This window comes from Aspergillus saccharolyticus, assembly GCF_003184585.1.
Source record: "Aspergillus saccharolyticus JOP 1030-1 unplaced genomic scaffold BP01scaffold_19, whole genome shotgun sequence".
In the NCBI taxonomy this organism is placed as follows: Eukaryota; Fungi; Ascomycota; class Eurotiomycetes; order Eurotiales; family Aspergillaceae; genus Aspergillus; species Aspergillus saccharolyticus.
Window position 1 is genome coordinate 291,199 of NW_020290629.1, and position 13,238 is coordinate 304,436.

Consider the following 13,238-nt stretch of genomic DNA (forward strand, 5'->3'; position numbering starts at 1 on the left):
TGTAATAATGCTGTTGATAATTGGGATTACTGGGGGGCTGTTGCGCAGATGTCGGTGTGTTGATGGCTAGGATATGGCCCATCCCAAGATTTGATTTGCAGGCATTCTGATTTTCTTTTATCTTCTCTTCCTTCATTATATTCCCCCTTTCTCCCACCACCCTTGTGACGTTCCTATTCCTCCCTTTTTTTTCTTGTTCCGAATCCTCCTGGTGCACGTTTATAAGCATCGAATTTGCCTTGTGCCTCTTCACCCATTTTCCTTTCTAACGCATTGATCTCCCTGTGTATTTTGCCTTGGGTGATGGATGGAAAAGGTGGAACCGTTTTTCCCCCTCTATTCTATTTTCCGGATAGGCCATGACGGTTTTGATTGATTGCGATTTGTGTGTGCTTTCTTCTTATACTAATCAACTTTCCATACTTTCCCCAAGTTTGCGTGTTTTTCCAGCGGTTTCTTTTGTTCTGTGGCCGAGCGGATGGAATGGGATGGATCTTGCCGCGCCTAAGGTTCTGCTTCTATGAATTGTCTTACCTATCTTGAACTGTTCTTTTGTAGCATGGTTCGATGTCGGCTCAGGTTTCCAGTCCGTGGCGCCCCGGCTCGACCAAGCTGTTAGGCAACACCAACCAGTACAAATGACCAATTAGTGGCCCTAATTGCTGGGGATGTTTTGTAACAGACCGGGTGATTGAGCGAACGTGATTGAGGATCATGTATTATGTTGACTGCGTGACGTCGAGACCAGGGAAAGCAGGGCCAAGCCATGCTCTTTTGAAAGAATAGACCTGCTTATCCACCTCATCATGAATCAACTGTCTGCCTCCACTCACAAAGTTTACCCTAATGAGTGATATCTTCCCTGGAGAGGAGACATCTTCCGACTTTCCACCCCGGAACCTTCTTCCCTAGTGGATCCAGGCAACAAACAGAAACGAGGGGGAGGATTCAAGTTCGTCCAATCCAAGAACTTTTGAATCCAGACGTTCGGAGTTCGGCTCCCTTTATTCTCCCCACCTTCTCGGCCTGATCCTTGCAAATCTTGGGACTGGATGAAGATTGAGGGGGAAAAGGGAGCCACACCTATCCATGGATCAGACGGGAAGATTTAACGGAGAAAGTCCCCCGAATGTTCATGCTGTGAACTACCTTTGGAAGTTTGTAGTAGTACCTTGTTTCATTTCCTTTGCCCTGGTGGCTGTTTATTCTCCACTTGGTACGAGGTTGGTACTCTGTAGATCTACTTTGCTGTGCGGTGCTGCAGGTCGACATATGTTGAACTGGTCTGCACTGCAACTCTAAAGTGGACGTGTCAGATCCCTATGTAGTCTCGTACTTTTTCTTCCCATTCTTCATTCTATTTTCAATCGGGGAAGGTCATCCATCCGATGTGAAACAAGCGATGATGTATTCGAGTGGATCAGCCAAGTCGTACGTCAAGACTCATGTACGAAGTCATGCCCATAACCGTTAGCAAGGGAAATCCCAGCACGTGGAGTTCATCTATCCCAAGCAGACCCTGAAGCTTGGTTCTTGTTTTGTTACGCACTGGGGCAGTTGGGATTTATGATGAGGCTGAAAGAGAGCAATTGAGTAACAAAAGGGGGGGGGGGGGTTGACGCGGAAGGAAGAAGATCCTTGCACGGCGCCAGAAGCGATGGAAGGAAGCGATTGGAAAACTTTGGGCGGCTGATCGTCTGGTCTGAAACCCACAAGCCCCCCTGGACCGTGTTTCATCCTGGGCCTTTTTTTTTTCCCCTTCCTTCCCGCCACTGCACTCTCTACTCTCCAAGGTAGTCTCTCCTCCTCTCCTCCTCCACCTCCTTCTTCCCCTTCCCCTCCTCTACTACGGATAGTTACTCCTCCTCCCTCATTTCTCCATCCTTCTTTCGCCCCGATTCCTCTCCTCCTCCCCTCAACTCTATTTCCAACACAGACAACAACCGATTCAAGTCAACCTGAAACGTACCACAGTTACCCTATGGGACCGTGACCTTTGACTGTTTGCGTGTTGGTTACGAATTTAGCTTCACTCTTCGGTCGTCTTCCGCTTTGCCCATTCGCTCAGGCCACCATCTCACCACTTCTTTCTTCCCCTTCCTCTCCCCCCATCTCTTGCGACACGAACCTAATCCGAATTGAATGGGAAAATAAGAATCAAAAATACTTTCGAAACAAAGAGAAAAAAAAGTGGGAATCCGACCTAGCCCAGCCCAACCCGTCTCGGAACGACAACCCAGATCCAAGGCACAGCCCAAGTCTTCTACACCACCCCCTTCTCCCGTCAATTCATTCTAAGAATATCGTCGATTCACCACTCTTGTTACTTGACTTTAAAACCCCCGGAACGTCCCCCCGAACTTGGTCCCCTTCTCTCTTCTTTCCTTTTCAAGATGTCATCTGCCGCCCAAGACGAATTCAATCAACTCGTCCAAAACAATCGAGACCGGTTCTCGACCCATCCTGAAGACCGCGATAACCGCTCCGAACGAGACGACTCCGACCATTCCTCCGACGACCACGATCACGACCACGACCACCCTCACTTCTCCGACGAAGACGACAACGACGACGACGACCTCCATTCTAAAAGATCTTCTGCCATGCACTCCCGCAACGCTAGTACCTACAAGATCCCTAACACTACCTACGATGCCAACACGGGCCCCAAGGGCGTCATCGCCGACGCCCAGGCGTTCGAGCGCGCCCGCAAATCCTCCTTCCGTCGCACACTGCTGAGCGTTGCCGGCATTGACCGGCCCCACTACTCGATGAAGTCAGTCACGGATGATGCCACACTGCTGCAGAACTCGTCTCCTCCAGACGGGTCGTCGGCCAGCGATGACGAGGAGAGCTTTCTGCGGCATTGGCGCACATCGCGCATGCAGGAGATGCAGGCCCGTACGGCTCGCAAGCCAAGTCCTCGCCGCCGACTGTATGGGTCCGTCGACCATGTAGACGCTGTGGGGTATCTGGATGCCATTGAGAAGGTTACCTCTGGGACCGTAGTGGTGGTGTGCGTGTATGATCCGGATGTATGTTGCACTTCTTTCTGGTTCTTCGAGTGGTTGAGTTTCAAAACTAATTGTGACATCCAAAGTCCACCCCCAGTGCTCTCGTCGAAGACTGCCTGAACACCATTGCTCGTCGCCAACCCACCGTCCACTTCATCAAGCTGCACCACGAGATTGCGGAGATGGATCACATTGAGGCCCCGGCGCTTCTGGCCTACCGCGACGGAGATGTCTTCGCCACAATTGTCGAGATCATGCGCCAGATCCCCAAGGGCCGAAGCCTCAGCGCCGATAGTCTCGAGGACCTATTGAAGATGTATGTTTACATCCCTCTTCTATTCTCTTCTATCCTGAGAGAAAAAAGACATTCAATGCCAACCACCAATTGAAATTCATAGGCACCGCATCCTTTAAGTGAACCCACCAACCAACTTTCCGGATCCGATTTAATCCTCAAGCTACGCTTCACACGTCCCGGTCACCAACCTCCTTTGTCTCTTGGTCTCACGATCCTCGCTTTTCATCCTAATCCTCGATCATCGCACTCCCAAGCATCTCCTTCAATGACCACAACACTTCTATTCAATCGAAATGCAACAGCATTGCAGAAAGCGGGCGTATGGTTTCTTTCTCCTTTCCTATTCCGAGTTCAAAATCTGGGTCGCATATAGAATCTCTTTTTCCGCGCAAGCTTGTCACGGTGTTTTTGGCCCCCAGGTTTTCTTTCCCACTGCGTCTTGTGCAGCATCCATTCCATTGCCAATTGTCCAATATTGACTGAAGCTCGAAGATATCCTCACGCTTTGTTTTCTTGTCACACTTACGTGTTCTTTGAGGTTCTTCTTATTCGTCTACTATCGTCTGTTCCGCCGATGTCCACGCATCATGCATGCTCGGTTATATCTTCTCCATGCTATCGGGAAGGTGACTGTCCTTGAGGCGGGTCTATGTATTATACCTACTGTTGCCACCTGATGCATCATAATGACTCCTCGACTCTCTTTTACGTTGGATGCTATCAGACAGCCGTCCTATGATTTTAAAAGGCGTACGTTACCGAGGTTCTAAAAGTAGTATGAACATAATGTATTCGCCGTTTTGTAAGTATCCCGTCCCTTTCAAGAGCGTACCATCTAGGAATTCAACACCTAGTCAACTGTACAGTGACCCGATTCGATGTTTTGCAGCCAAGATGGGGATACAGCGAAAAGGCATTAAGAATATCCCCCAATCAAGAGATATCTCTACCAGGTGGAAGGGGAAAGAATCAATCTTCAAAAGCAAAAAGACTATATGTATTTTGTTTACCCTATCGTACTGACCCTGATCGCCAAAGTAGAAAAAAAAACCATGCAACGGTCCACGGAGCGACACCCGATCAAAGAAGCGAGAAGGAACAGCCGGACCGGCACGCAAGTAAGCGGGTAAGCAGGTAAGCAGGTGGGCATAGGTATGTGTCTGGTATGGTTTGAAGATCGTGCTGTTATCGCCCCCAAAGAACCACGCGAGAGTAGACTAGATAGACTACACTAGACAACTGAAAGGGAAAACAAAAGTGGTGGGTGGTATAGATTAAGAGTTTCAGTTTTTGGGTTATCGACTTTCGAGATTGGCAGACGGGGAGAGGAGGGAATAAGTTTCGTGGTTGGGGATTTGAATATGTAGAACAAAACGAACAGAAAGAGAACCGAAAACATAACAAGAACCAACCCAGTCCCAATTCACAGAGCGCCTTTGTCCTGCGTGAATTCCCAGAGCATCTTGATTAGAGTATCGGGTAAGGTATAGAGGTCGACGTGGAATTCACCTTCTATTCAAGAAATTAGTTGCTAGGCTAGACATTTCTGGCGAGAAAGCAAGAAAAACTCACGCTCAACATCGTTCTTGGTATATGAGTCCGGAGCCTTGTGGTCATGGACCATCTGCACCACTTGGAGAAGATCATCCTCGCCAAGACGCTGGAGTCCGTCGGCCAGCTTGTCCATGTCGACCTACATTGACACAGGTGAGCGGGGTTCAGATAGCCAGCGCAAGATCGACTTACGTTCTTCTCCGTCTTCTTCTTTTTCTTCGACCCCTCCTCGCCTCCCGCGGCGCGTTTCGTCTTGACGCCATTCTCGTCGCCAGGAACGGGGCCAGATTCCCGCAGGGCCGCTAGAAGGGCGGGCTTGGGGTTCTTGAACGTCTGTTTCGGGGGACAAGCCTAGTCAGGTATGATATGGAGACAAAGTCCAGGTGGGTTGGCTCACAATAACGTGCTTGGATTCATAGCGCGTTTGCGCAAAGTTGAGATCGTGGGTGACGAAATGCTCCTTGTCGGCGGCAGTGAGACCGATTTGCATGTCGAACTCACCCCATCCTTCCTCGGAGATTCTGAACGGAGGATTCTTGAAAGCTATTGTTCCGAAGATTCGAAACGAAACACGTGTCAGCCAGATTATACGGAAATCTTATTGGGCTCCTTCTGCCCCCAACACTTCCACCCCGTTCTGGAAGCGCTAGAGCAAGTGAACCTCCAATGAACCCGGCACATTTGCATGAATAGGGTTTATAACACGAGAACGGAGAGAGATAAGTGGTAAATAAGAGACAGAAATCCCGTGGAAGAAGACTAAAGCCAAGGGCAAAGGCGCGAGAGACGTACTCTGAACAGCCCGCGGTCCGAAACTCGGGTGCAGTGTGTACGTCACCTTGTCGAAGACGTTTGCGGGGACCTGCTCGCCATGGTCATTGACGAGGTAAATCTCAATGGACCATGATCGCAGAGGGAATCCTTCGACGCCGGAGTCTTTGTTTCTGTTGGGGGCGCGCGGGCGCGAAAGCCTGGTTAGTCCTCAAAGCCTTCAAGCTAGCTCACACCACACCTTCGACACAGGTGGAGCGGGAACGAAAGAGGGCAAGAATGCGAGCGCGTTTCTGCTCTGCCACATGATTGCGCAGTCCCTGTGTTCCGATACGAGGCTAAAGTGTCTGCGATGTGACAAGAGACTGAGGAAACAAGTGGACTGGTGTTGGTGGGTGTGACTCCGAGCTAAGCCCAGGGCAAAGGCAGAGGTTGGGGTATGTGCACGTACAGAATGTGCTGCTCCGTCACCAAGCGGACATTTCTCTTGACCTGTAGGAGAAAGAAGAGCTGTGTCAGCGTAATGCACCCAATGTCTTGTCGGTGTTAAGATCTGCGTTAAGAGCGAAGCGAGCGACGGTTGCTCGCATTGCTCAGGAACGGAGAGGGCGGCGGACTCACGTCGGGCATCGTTGCGAAGGGCTTCACTTATGCGCCCGGAAAAAAAGTGAAGTAAGATTGAGTATTCGTAGAGCCTGAACGGAACCCGCTTCCTTGGGGATGGTGGAAAAGCAGTTGTTTTGGAGGAGGAAGTAGACGGAGAGCAATCGGGCTCGAACAGGCGCGACGAATCAAGGCGGAGTTGAGGTCGGGTGTTTGCCGGGATTGAATCTGACTGCAAACTCCCGTTGCTTCTCCTCCGTTCACTATTTGATTTTATTTTTTTTTTCTTTTCTTCAATTCAAACAAACAACAAACTGGGTGAGGTCGGAGAGGCGAAATGGCAGCAAGAGGAGAATTGAGAGGGAAGCTTTCCGCGCGGGTTTTGAAGCCGGGAGTGTTGGTGGGGGGGAGGGAAGATGGATGGATGGATGGTTGGATGGACAGACAGACTGACAGACAGACTGACCGTCGACTGATTTACTACGCACGCGTTGTTGCTGTTTCCCTCCCGCGGTAAGTACTCCTTGATCTCTCCCTCAACCACAACCCATATTATGTATGCATCTGATTCCTAATGTAATGAATAGTACTTCGATCACTTCGATCAAAGTCTTTCTTTCACAGCTCCATAACTCTACAGGTTTAGATCTCACATTACACACACATCCAACTACTTCATCAATCCATACGTGTATTTTGGAGAAATAGTGTCTATCTACTGCCGGCTCGTCAGAGAACATACGTTCGGCCTTCTGACCAAGCATGCCGGATCTGTCTGTATGTGCATCGACGCCAGATCTCAGTAAAGCCGGCCTCATCATTCGGTCCCACCGACTGGGGTACTAATCATCTCATGGGAGAAGATATGGGGTAAAGATAGGCGGACTGCTGAGGATAAGACGAGTAACGAAGAAAAAGCCCACATCACATTCATAGAGCATAGGAGAGATCAATAAGTGCATTAGAAATAGCCCTCTATACAACTTCGCCGCTGGGAGAAAACTTTGAAGCTGCTGCTTCCCCGCATTTACTGCTGGTTGAGGAGCTTCTCGTTCTCCTTCTGTGCCGTCTCGAAAGCCTCCTTGAAGAGGTTGGCGTCTGCCACGACGTTAGTCTGAGAGTATCTAGATCACAGTCAATCGAAGAATAAACTCACTCTCGCTGTTAGCAAAGCGGATGGCCAGAGTGCAAGCCTCAGGCTCGCCCTCGCTGACGTCGGCAGCAGCGTTCCAGACCCAGCTGCGGTCACTGCCAACGTTGGCACTAAGCGTCATGTCGGGGACAACTAAAGCAAAACATCAGTAACCAGGGTCTTGCACAGAGTACACTTCTTCCACCAGAGCAACTTACTGTAGTGGTTAGCGCAGACCTTCAGGGTCTTGTCTCTACGCATCACCAGGCGGGTCTTCTGGTTCTCCTTGTGCTTGAGCAGTCTCACGTCACCAGTACCACGCTCCTTCCACTCCTTGCTTTCACGGTCGAAGCGGAAGAGCTTGGCACGCATCTTGAACACCTGCTCCTCCAGCTCCTCGTTGGTCTTGGTTTCGACCTTCTCCGTCAAGCGGATGACGGGCTCGAAGTGAACATCAGGGGACTCGGGGGCTTCGTCCTGTTGATGCAAGCAAGGAGTTAGCCATGGCTCGTGTCGCGCGATCAAGTAGAATGAAAGCCCAGGTTCTTCAAGACCGTCGCGAAAAAGTGACCGCAGAACCTCCCCGCCATGGAGGGGCAAAAGCGGGGTATGTGTTCGCAGTATGCCGCAAGCCCATCATCCAAGGTCTCCTTCCTCTCAATGACTAAATAAAGACTTTTGAGAGCCACTAACCTCATCCTCGGCCTTCTGGGCTTTGGAAGAGCCAGAGGGCTCGTCCTTGTCATCCTCGGCCTCGACCTTCTCCTTCTTGGGGCCTCCGCCGAACATGGAGAAAACGCTGTCGGTAGTCTTGGTGGCAGTCTCCTTGACGGTGTCGACGGCGGACTCAGTGGCAGCCTTGGCCTCCTCAGCCACAGCCTCGGTGGTGGTGGTCTCGGGCTTCTCAGCAGCCTCAGGAGCGCTGGTGGTGGGGTCGGGCTTGGTCTCAGCGACGTCAGACATGATGATGGGTGGGTAGATTTCTGCCGAAAAATGTGAGCGGAGCGAGATCTACCAATGGAGCTGCAAGTAGAGGTGTACCTGAGAATAAAGAAGAAGATAAAGATTGTTGGGAGGTGAGGTTGGATGGAAGTATCAAGTGAAGAGGGGCAGGGAAAATATGGGACGGGATTCAATTATTGTTTTGGGCCGGCCAGAGGAGGGTGGGTTAGTTAGGCTTAGTGAGAGAAGTTGCCGTTGGCTGCGTTCATTGCCTCGGAGCCTTAAGGCCACTACCGCCACCAACCCATTCGGAAGCTCCTTTCGTTTTGCTGCCTGCCCCGCACCTGAATAGCAAAAAAAGAAAAAAGAAAAGAAAAGAAAAGAAAGGGCCCGCGGGGTCATAGTATTATATTGTATGATGTACAGTACAGTACAATAACAGTTGCCATACCTACTGCGACACAATCATATCTCAAACGACAAACACTTTACTACTTCCCTCAAATCACTACGACTCAGTGTTATAGTAAATAATATCAATGCCAGCTAAATAATACCCTAACACACTCGCTTGCCAGTAAGTTCATGGACGGCTTCAGCTCATCATCCTCCATCCCTGCCTGTGCGCCGACAAACGTACCAAACCCGTCAACCCAATAGCCAACAATGACCAGAGCGAGCAAAGAGTAGTGAGTATACTAACTACAAGAATCAGATTTCATCCCCATAGTCCAGTCCAGCTGTCGTAAACCCCGCCTCCTTATTGAGAACATCGGGTCTGCCGGCAGGTCTTGCGTTTCACGAGACTTCTAGCCCTCTGCTGCGCCGTGTTTAGAGTCTGGCACTTCCTTGCATTGCGAAGGTGCGCCTTCACGGTCGTCAGATCGAGTTTTTGGGTAGAAGCGCTAAACTTATTCCACGTGTCGCTCATAGCTTCCCTGGCCCCCCGGTTGACTCTCTCAGTGTGACCTTGGAAAGCGGCAGAGGCGGCTAAGAGAGGTTGCACAGCAGTACGTTTGACAGCTTCAGTAAGCTGCGCGGACTTCGAGAGGACCAGCTCTTTGGTATCATGGGACAGTTGTATCGAGTCATGTCGTAGCGAAGACGCCTCTCGTCGCAAGAAGTGGGCTTTCTTGACAACGTCGCCCATGAGGACCTGGAGGTCGGTGCATATGCGACCATAAGCCTCCGACAGGCCTGTTTGCGCTGTACCAAACTCCTTCATGAACTGTGAGGATATGGCGCGGGCGGCTCGTTTCCAGTTCTGAATCTTCAGCCACGGAGTACCAAAATCCACCAACGTAGTCTGTGTGAAAGGTGGCTTTGAGGTCGAAGTAATTGTGACTTCAACAGGACCATAGGCGTCAGCCCGGTCGAGTTTCAAGGTGTACACTCCTTCGAACAAGGTCGAAAGTTCGTAATCAAGAGACTTGCCATTCCGTGTTACCTGAACACCAAAGCGCGGGCCCTTTCTCCCAATGAAAAATTTGTGTGGTGGTTTTATAACAAGGTGACAATCGCCAACCACTTGGAACTCAAATTGGTCGGCGCTGTCACTTGACCGAGACGGAGAGAGAATGCCATCCATGAACTCCTCAAATGGAGAGCGGCCATATGCTTGAGCCCCTTGGACCTCAAGATCAACTGTGTTCAATAACGACCCGTATACAGGGACCCCGCTGGCGGTGGGTTGGCTCTGGGAAGGAGTTACGATTGCGCTAGAAGCCCCAGAGCTTGCAAAGTACTGTGAAAGGAGCATGACAAGTGCCCGGAGAGCAAAATGGCCCATGGTCATAGTCAATACGGAGGCGGCGAACAAGATAGCCAAGCGAAGTAAGGTCGCCATTTTGTAGTTACCATCGATGAAGGGAGAGGGGATCACTTTCCATGTGTGCTTCACAGTACCCAAAGCTCGTTTCAATAAGGGCTCCTTGGACCACTCTGAAGGAACTTGATAGGATTTTGGCGGAAACATAATTGCCAGAGATGCTAGGTTTCTGTTGAGTTGTCTAGGTGCAATGCTCTCAAACGTCTTGAGGTCAATCGGAAACCTGTTCACAATTGTGGACTTTCCGGTCCCGGGATAACGGGATTCCAAGCACATGTGAAGACTGTGTTGGTTCACGGGGACAGGATCCCTATTCATGTCCCAGAGCGGGCGTTCTGAGATAGTCATCGTGGGCACACCGTGCCTTTCCATGAAAATGCGAGCTAGCTTCTGAGTCTCCATGTCCTCGGTACTGTCAGTGGTGGCTAGGAAGATGATGACTACATCGGGCAGAGTCCAGTCCGCAGGAGAAATGCGATAGTGGGCACCAGTCCACATTGACGTACACGCAGGTTGGTTCTTGCGGTTTAGCGTGATTGTACTGGGCTTGTCAGTCAGACTGTCTGCAGAAGCAGTAAAGCATTCGTCCACGATGAGTTGAACATGAATAGGCAGAAGCTCGGCGAAATTAGGAATCGCCCCTGCACCAAAAGATGTCGGAACGACATGATACCTTGAAGACTCGGTAGAACTGCTTTCATAACTGCTACAGGGAGAGCTCGCAACCAGGACATCTCCAATTTTATCCAGGATGATATTCCGAAAGTCCGGGCTGCCGATGTATAGCACGCGAAATGGTTTGTCTGTGTCCAAGGATCTTCTCGTTATAGTCTGTTGCACTGTAGCCGTGAGTGTGGAGTCTTCAGGTGTGTTAGAGTATTTCTGCTTCAATGCTGCTGCCTCGAGGCCTTCGAAAACCCGAATGGTGTGCTTCAGTTCTACACGTTCAACGTCGGGCCAGCTCTCGGGCTCAGTAAACTCGATAGACTCGGTCGATTGACGGAACGCAGTCTCGGTGGTGAGGTTACTGTCATTGATGGAAGTCGCGAGGCGAGAGAAAGCAGAAGACAGCTCGTGGGATGCCGACACAATGCTCCTCGGTTCATAATTCTCACCGTCATATCCATCATCATCATCATCATCATAATCATCATCACTGGCACCGACGTAACTGTTGCTGGAGGTCTCATCAAGGCTGGCCACATCGTCTGGCCCGGTCTGGTCAATTAGAGATCCCATATCGGTCTGCTCGGAGCGAGTACCATCTTCTGAGAATACATCGGAGACGCTCATGGTCGCCCAGCTTTCACTCAGTGACCGAGGGTGGTGGTCGGTGTTTGACATATTTGACGTCATACTGATAGGCCTGGAACGAGATAGCCACTCCTCGACAGAAGCACTCAAGGGAGGAAACGTAGGATACTGCAGGGGTGGGGCAGCGGCCGAGTGGTTCTGACAGCGTCTGGAAGAAGGGCCCGGAGGGTCAGTCATGATGCTAGTGGGGATATTGTCATAGGGAGACAGATGCAGGAGAAAGAGGTAGGTATGTGAGGTGCGTTGCAAAGCGGAAGCTTCTTTCTTTTCGATCGAAATACAACGGACAACGACGGGTAAGCCCAAGAATAAGTACAACAAACAGTCAGCGGAGTAAATACGTTAACTTGACAAGAGGAAAGCTCTAGCGGTCAACACAACTACGAATGCAGTTTGTTCCGTAGAGCTTCCTGAAGATCTCCTCAGCCTGATAGGCAGATGCCCGACGAACAACTAGGCCGGTTGATGCGTTTGCGTGTTAAGGTGGTGAGTAAGTGAGCAAGTAAATGGTGGATATTGTTGCGGTTCCCGAGGGTCCGGGCGGAGAAAGGGTCGCTCTGGGTGCCTTAAGGACTAGCTGGGAACAGGCAGTTTGACTGGATTAATGAAAGCTTTTCAGGTAAAACAAACAGCTGTAACCTCACTTTGCGAGATCCAAGCAGGCAAAGCACCTGCCAAAGAGGTTTATAGTAACGGAGGCTGACTTGGCTGGATTTCGAGGGAATTCGAGAAGGAAGAGAGAGGAAGAGGGGTGGAATACAGTAAGTAGATAGAGGCGGGGCACATGACAAGGATGGCGCGGCAGTCAAGACAGGGTCGGTCAGGCGGCAACACTTCACCAGTTCCCATTCCCTCGTAATGAGTTGGATTACTAGTAGTAGTTTAGTCAAAAATAGCTTCTCTGAATCCTTGAGCCCCTTCTCCCACTATATATAGGCTTTGTCATCCTTGCCATTCCTCGCAGACAAATTTCGAGGCCTCCTGACAATGTTATATTAACAACACTGTGAAACCTATACTCCTCGAATACCGACAGTGTCTATCTCATAAACCTGAAGAATGCCTAACTTCTGGCAGTACTGCTCGAATCACCTCCGCCTCCAGTACACGAGGCGCCTGCCAATAGAAGCCACCTGCTTCAGGCGATGCGCGCATGTGTATGACGTTGCGAAACGGATGAGAGAAACTCGACTCGTATCCCGAGCTCCTGGATTCCGTCAATTGTCATAAGAGTGGGCTCATCAGAAAGCATTTCCATGAATACATATATCCGTGGTCCTTCTTTGTTCATTCGCTTCCACACTATGCTCCTCCATTATCAGCCTCCCTTCCCACTTTCCTAATCTTTCGCGTCAAGGATCTTCTGGAAAATAGAGATACGATATCCTTGAGCATAGTATGCAGTCAACTTCAAGAGGGGTCAGAATTATTATTGTGCCATCATCATGACCACCACACAGTTCCCCTCCAACCCTGCACAAGATGTTAGATCTCCAGCTGAATTATAAAACAGTAATCAGAGACCGGCTGCTGCCTCCGCCCGACAAAGATCCGTGGCATTGACTGTGGCGACATCACAAAGCTACTGGATCTGATTCCAGATGCTGACTTCCTCTCATCAGAGAGTCAGTATGCCATACTAGCGAGGGGCCAGGGGCACATGGATGATGGTGATACGGTACTGAGGCTTCGTCTGGCCTGTTCCCTACTTGAACAGGAGACCTACTGCAGTGCATCTTCTGGCCCTCTGCTGCATGCCCAACTTCACACTTCTTTCAAGAG

At 50.4% G+C, this 13,238-nt stretch overlaps 3 protein-coding genes across 3 annotated transcripts; 1 reads left to right on the forward strand and 2 right to left on the reverse strand.

Annotated features, from left to right (window-relative positions):
* Positions 1-2,193: 2,193 nt before the first annotated feature.
* Positions 2,194-3,504, forward strand: BP01DRAFT_69179 (phosducin family protein). The gene is made up of 2 exons (XM_025580031.1): positions 2,194-3,035; positions 3,101-3,504. Exons 1-2 carry the CDS (start codon positions 2,394-2,396, stop codon positions 3,401-3,403), a joined length of 945 nt encoding a protein of 314 aa, XP_025430572.1. The 5' UTR covers positions 2,194-2,393; the 3' UTR covers positions 3,404-3,504.
* A 1,231-nt stretch (positions 3,505-4,735) lies between these two features.
* Positions 4,736-8,335, reverse strand: BP01DRAFT_374584 (Ran GTPase-binding protein YRB1; the record flags this gene model as incomplete). The annotated part of the gene is made up of 10 exons (XM_025576838.1): positions 4,736-4,824; positions 4,885-5,005; positions 5,059-5,199; positions 5,264-5,409; positions 5,659-5,810; positions 6,089-6,121; positions 7,272-7,338; positions 7,397-7,525; positions 7,591-7,849; positions 8,066-8,335. 10 exons carry the CDS (start codon positions 8,333-8,335, stop codon positions 4,736-4,738), a joined length of 1,407 nt encoding a protein of 468 aa, XP_025430573.1.
* A 423-nt stretch (positions 8,336-8,758) lies between these two features.
* Positions 8,759-11,633, reverse strand: BP01DRAFT_416510 (uncharacterized protein; the record flags this gene model as incomplete). Its single annotated transcript, XM_025579205.1, has 3 exons — positions 8,759-10,311; positions 10,345-10,547; positions 10,587-11,633. The coding sequence occupies 3 exons, from the start codon at positions 11,631-11,633 to the stop codon at positions 9,075-9,077; spliced, it is 2,487 nt and encodes an 828-aa protein (XP_025430574.1). The 3' UTR covers positions 8,759-9,074.
* Between the last annotated feature and the right edge of the window lie 1,605 nt (positions 11,634-13,238).

Excerpts from the sequence above, each read along its gene's own strand:
- BP01DRAFT_69179 (XM_025580031.1), top strand. The coding sequence starts at position 2,394 with ATGTCATCTGCCGCCCAAGACGAATTCAATCAACTCGTCCAAAACAAT. Across the intron at positions 3,036-3,100 it reads TGTGCGTGTATGATCCGGAT|TCCACCCCCAGTGCTCTCGT; the intron begins GTATGTTGCACT and ends TGACATCCAAAG.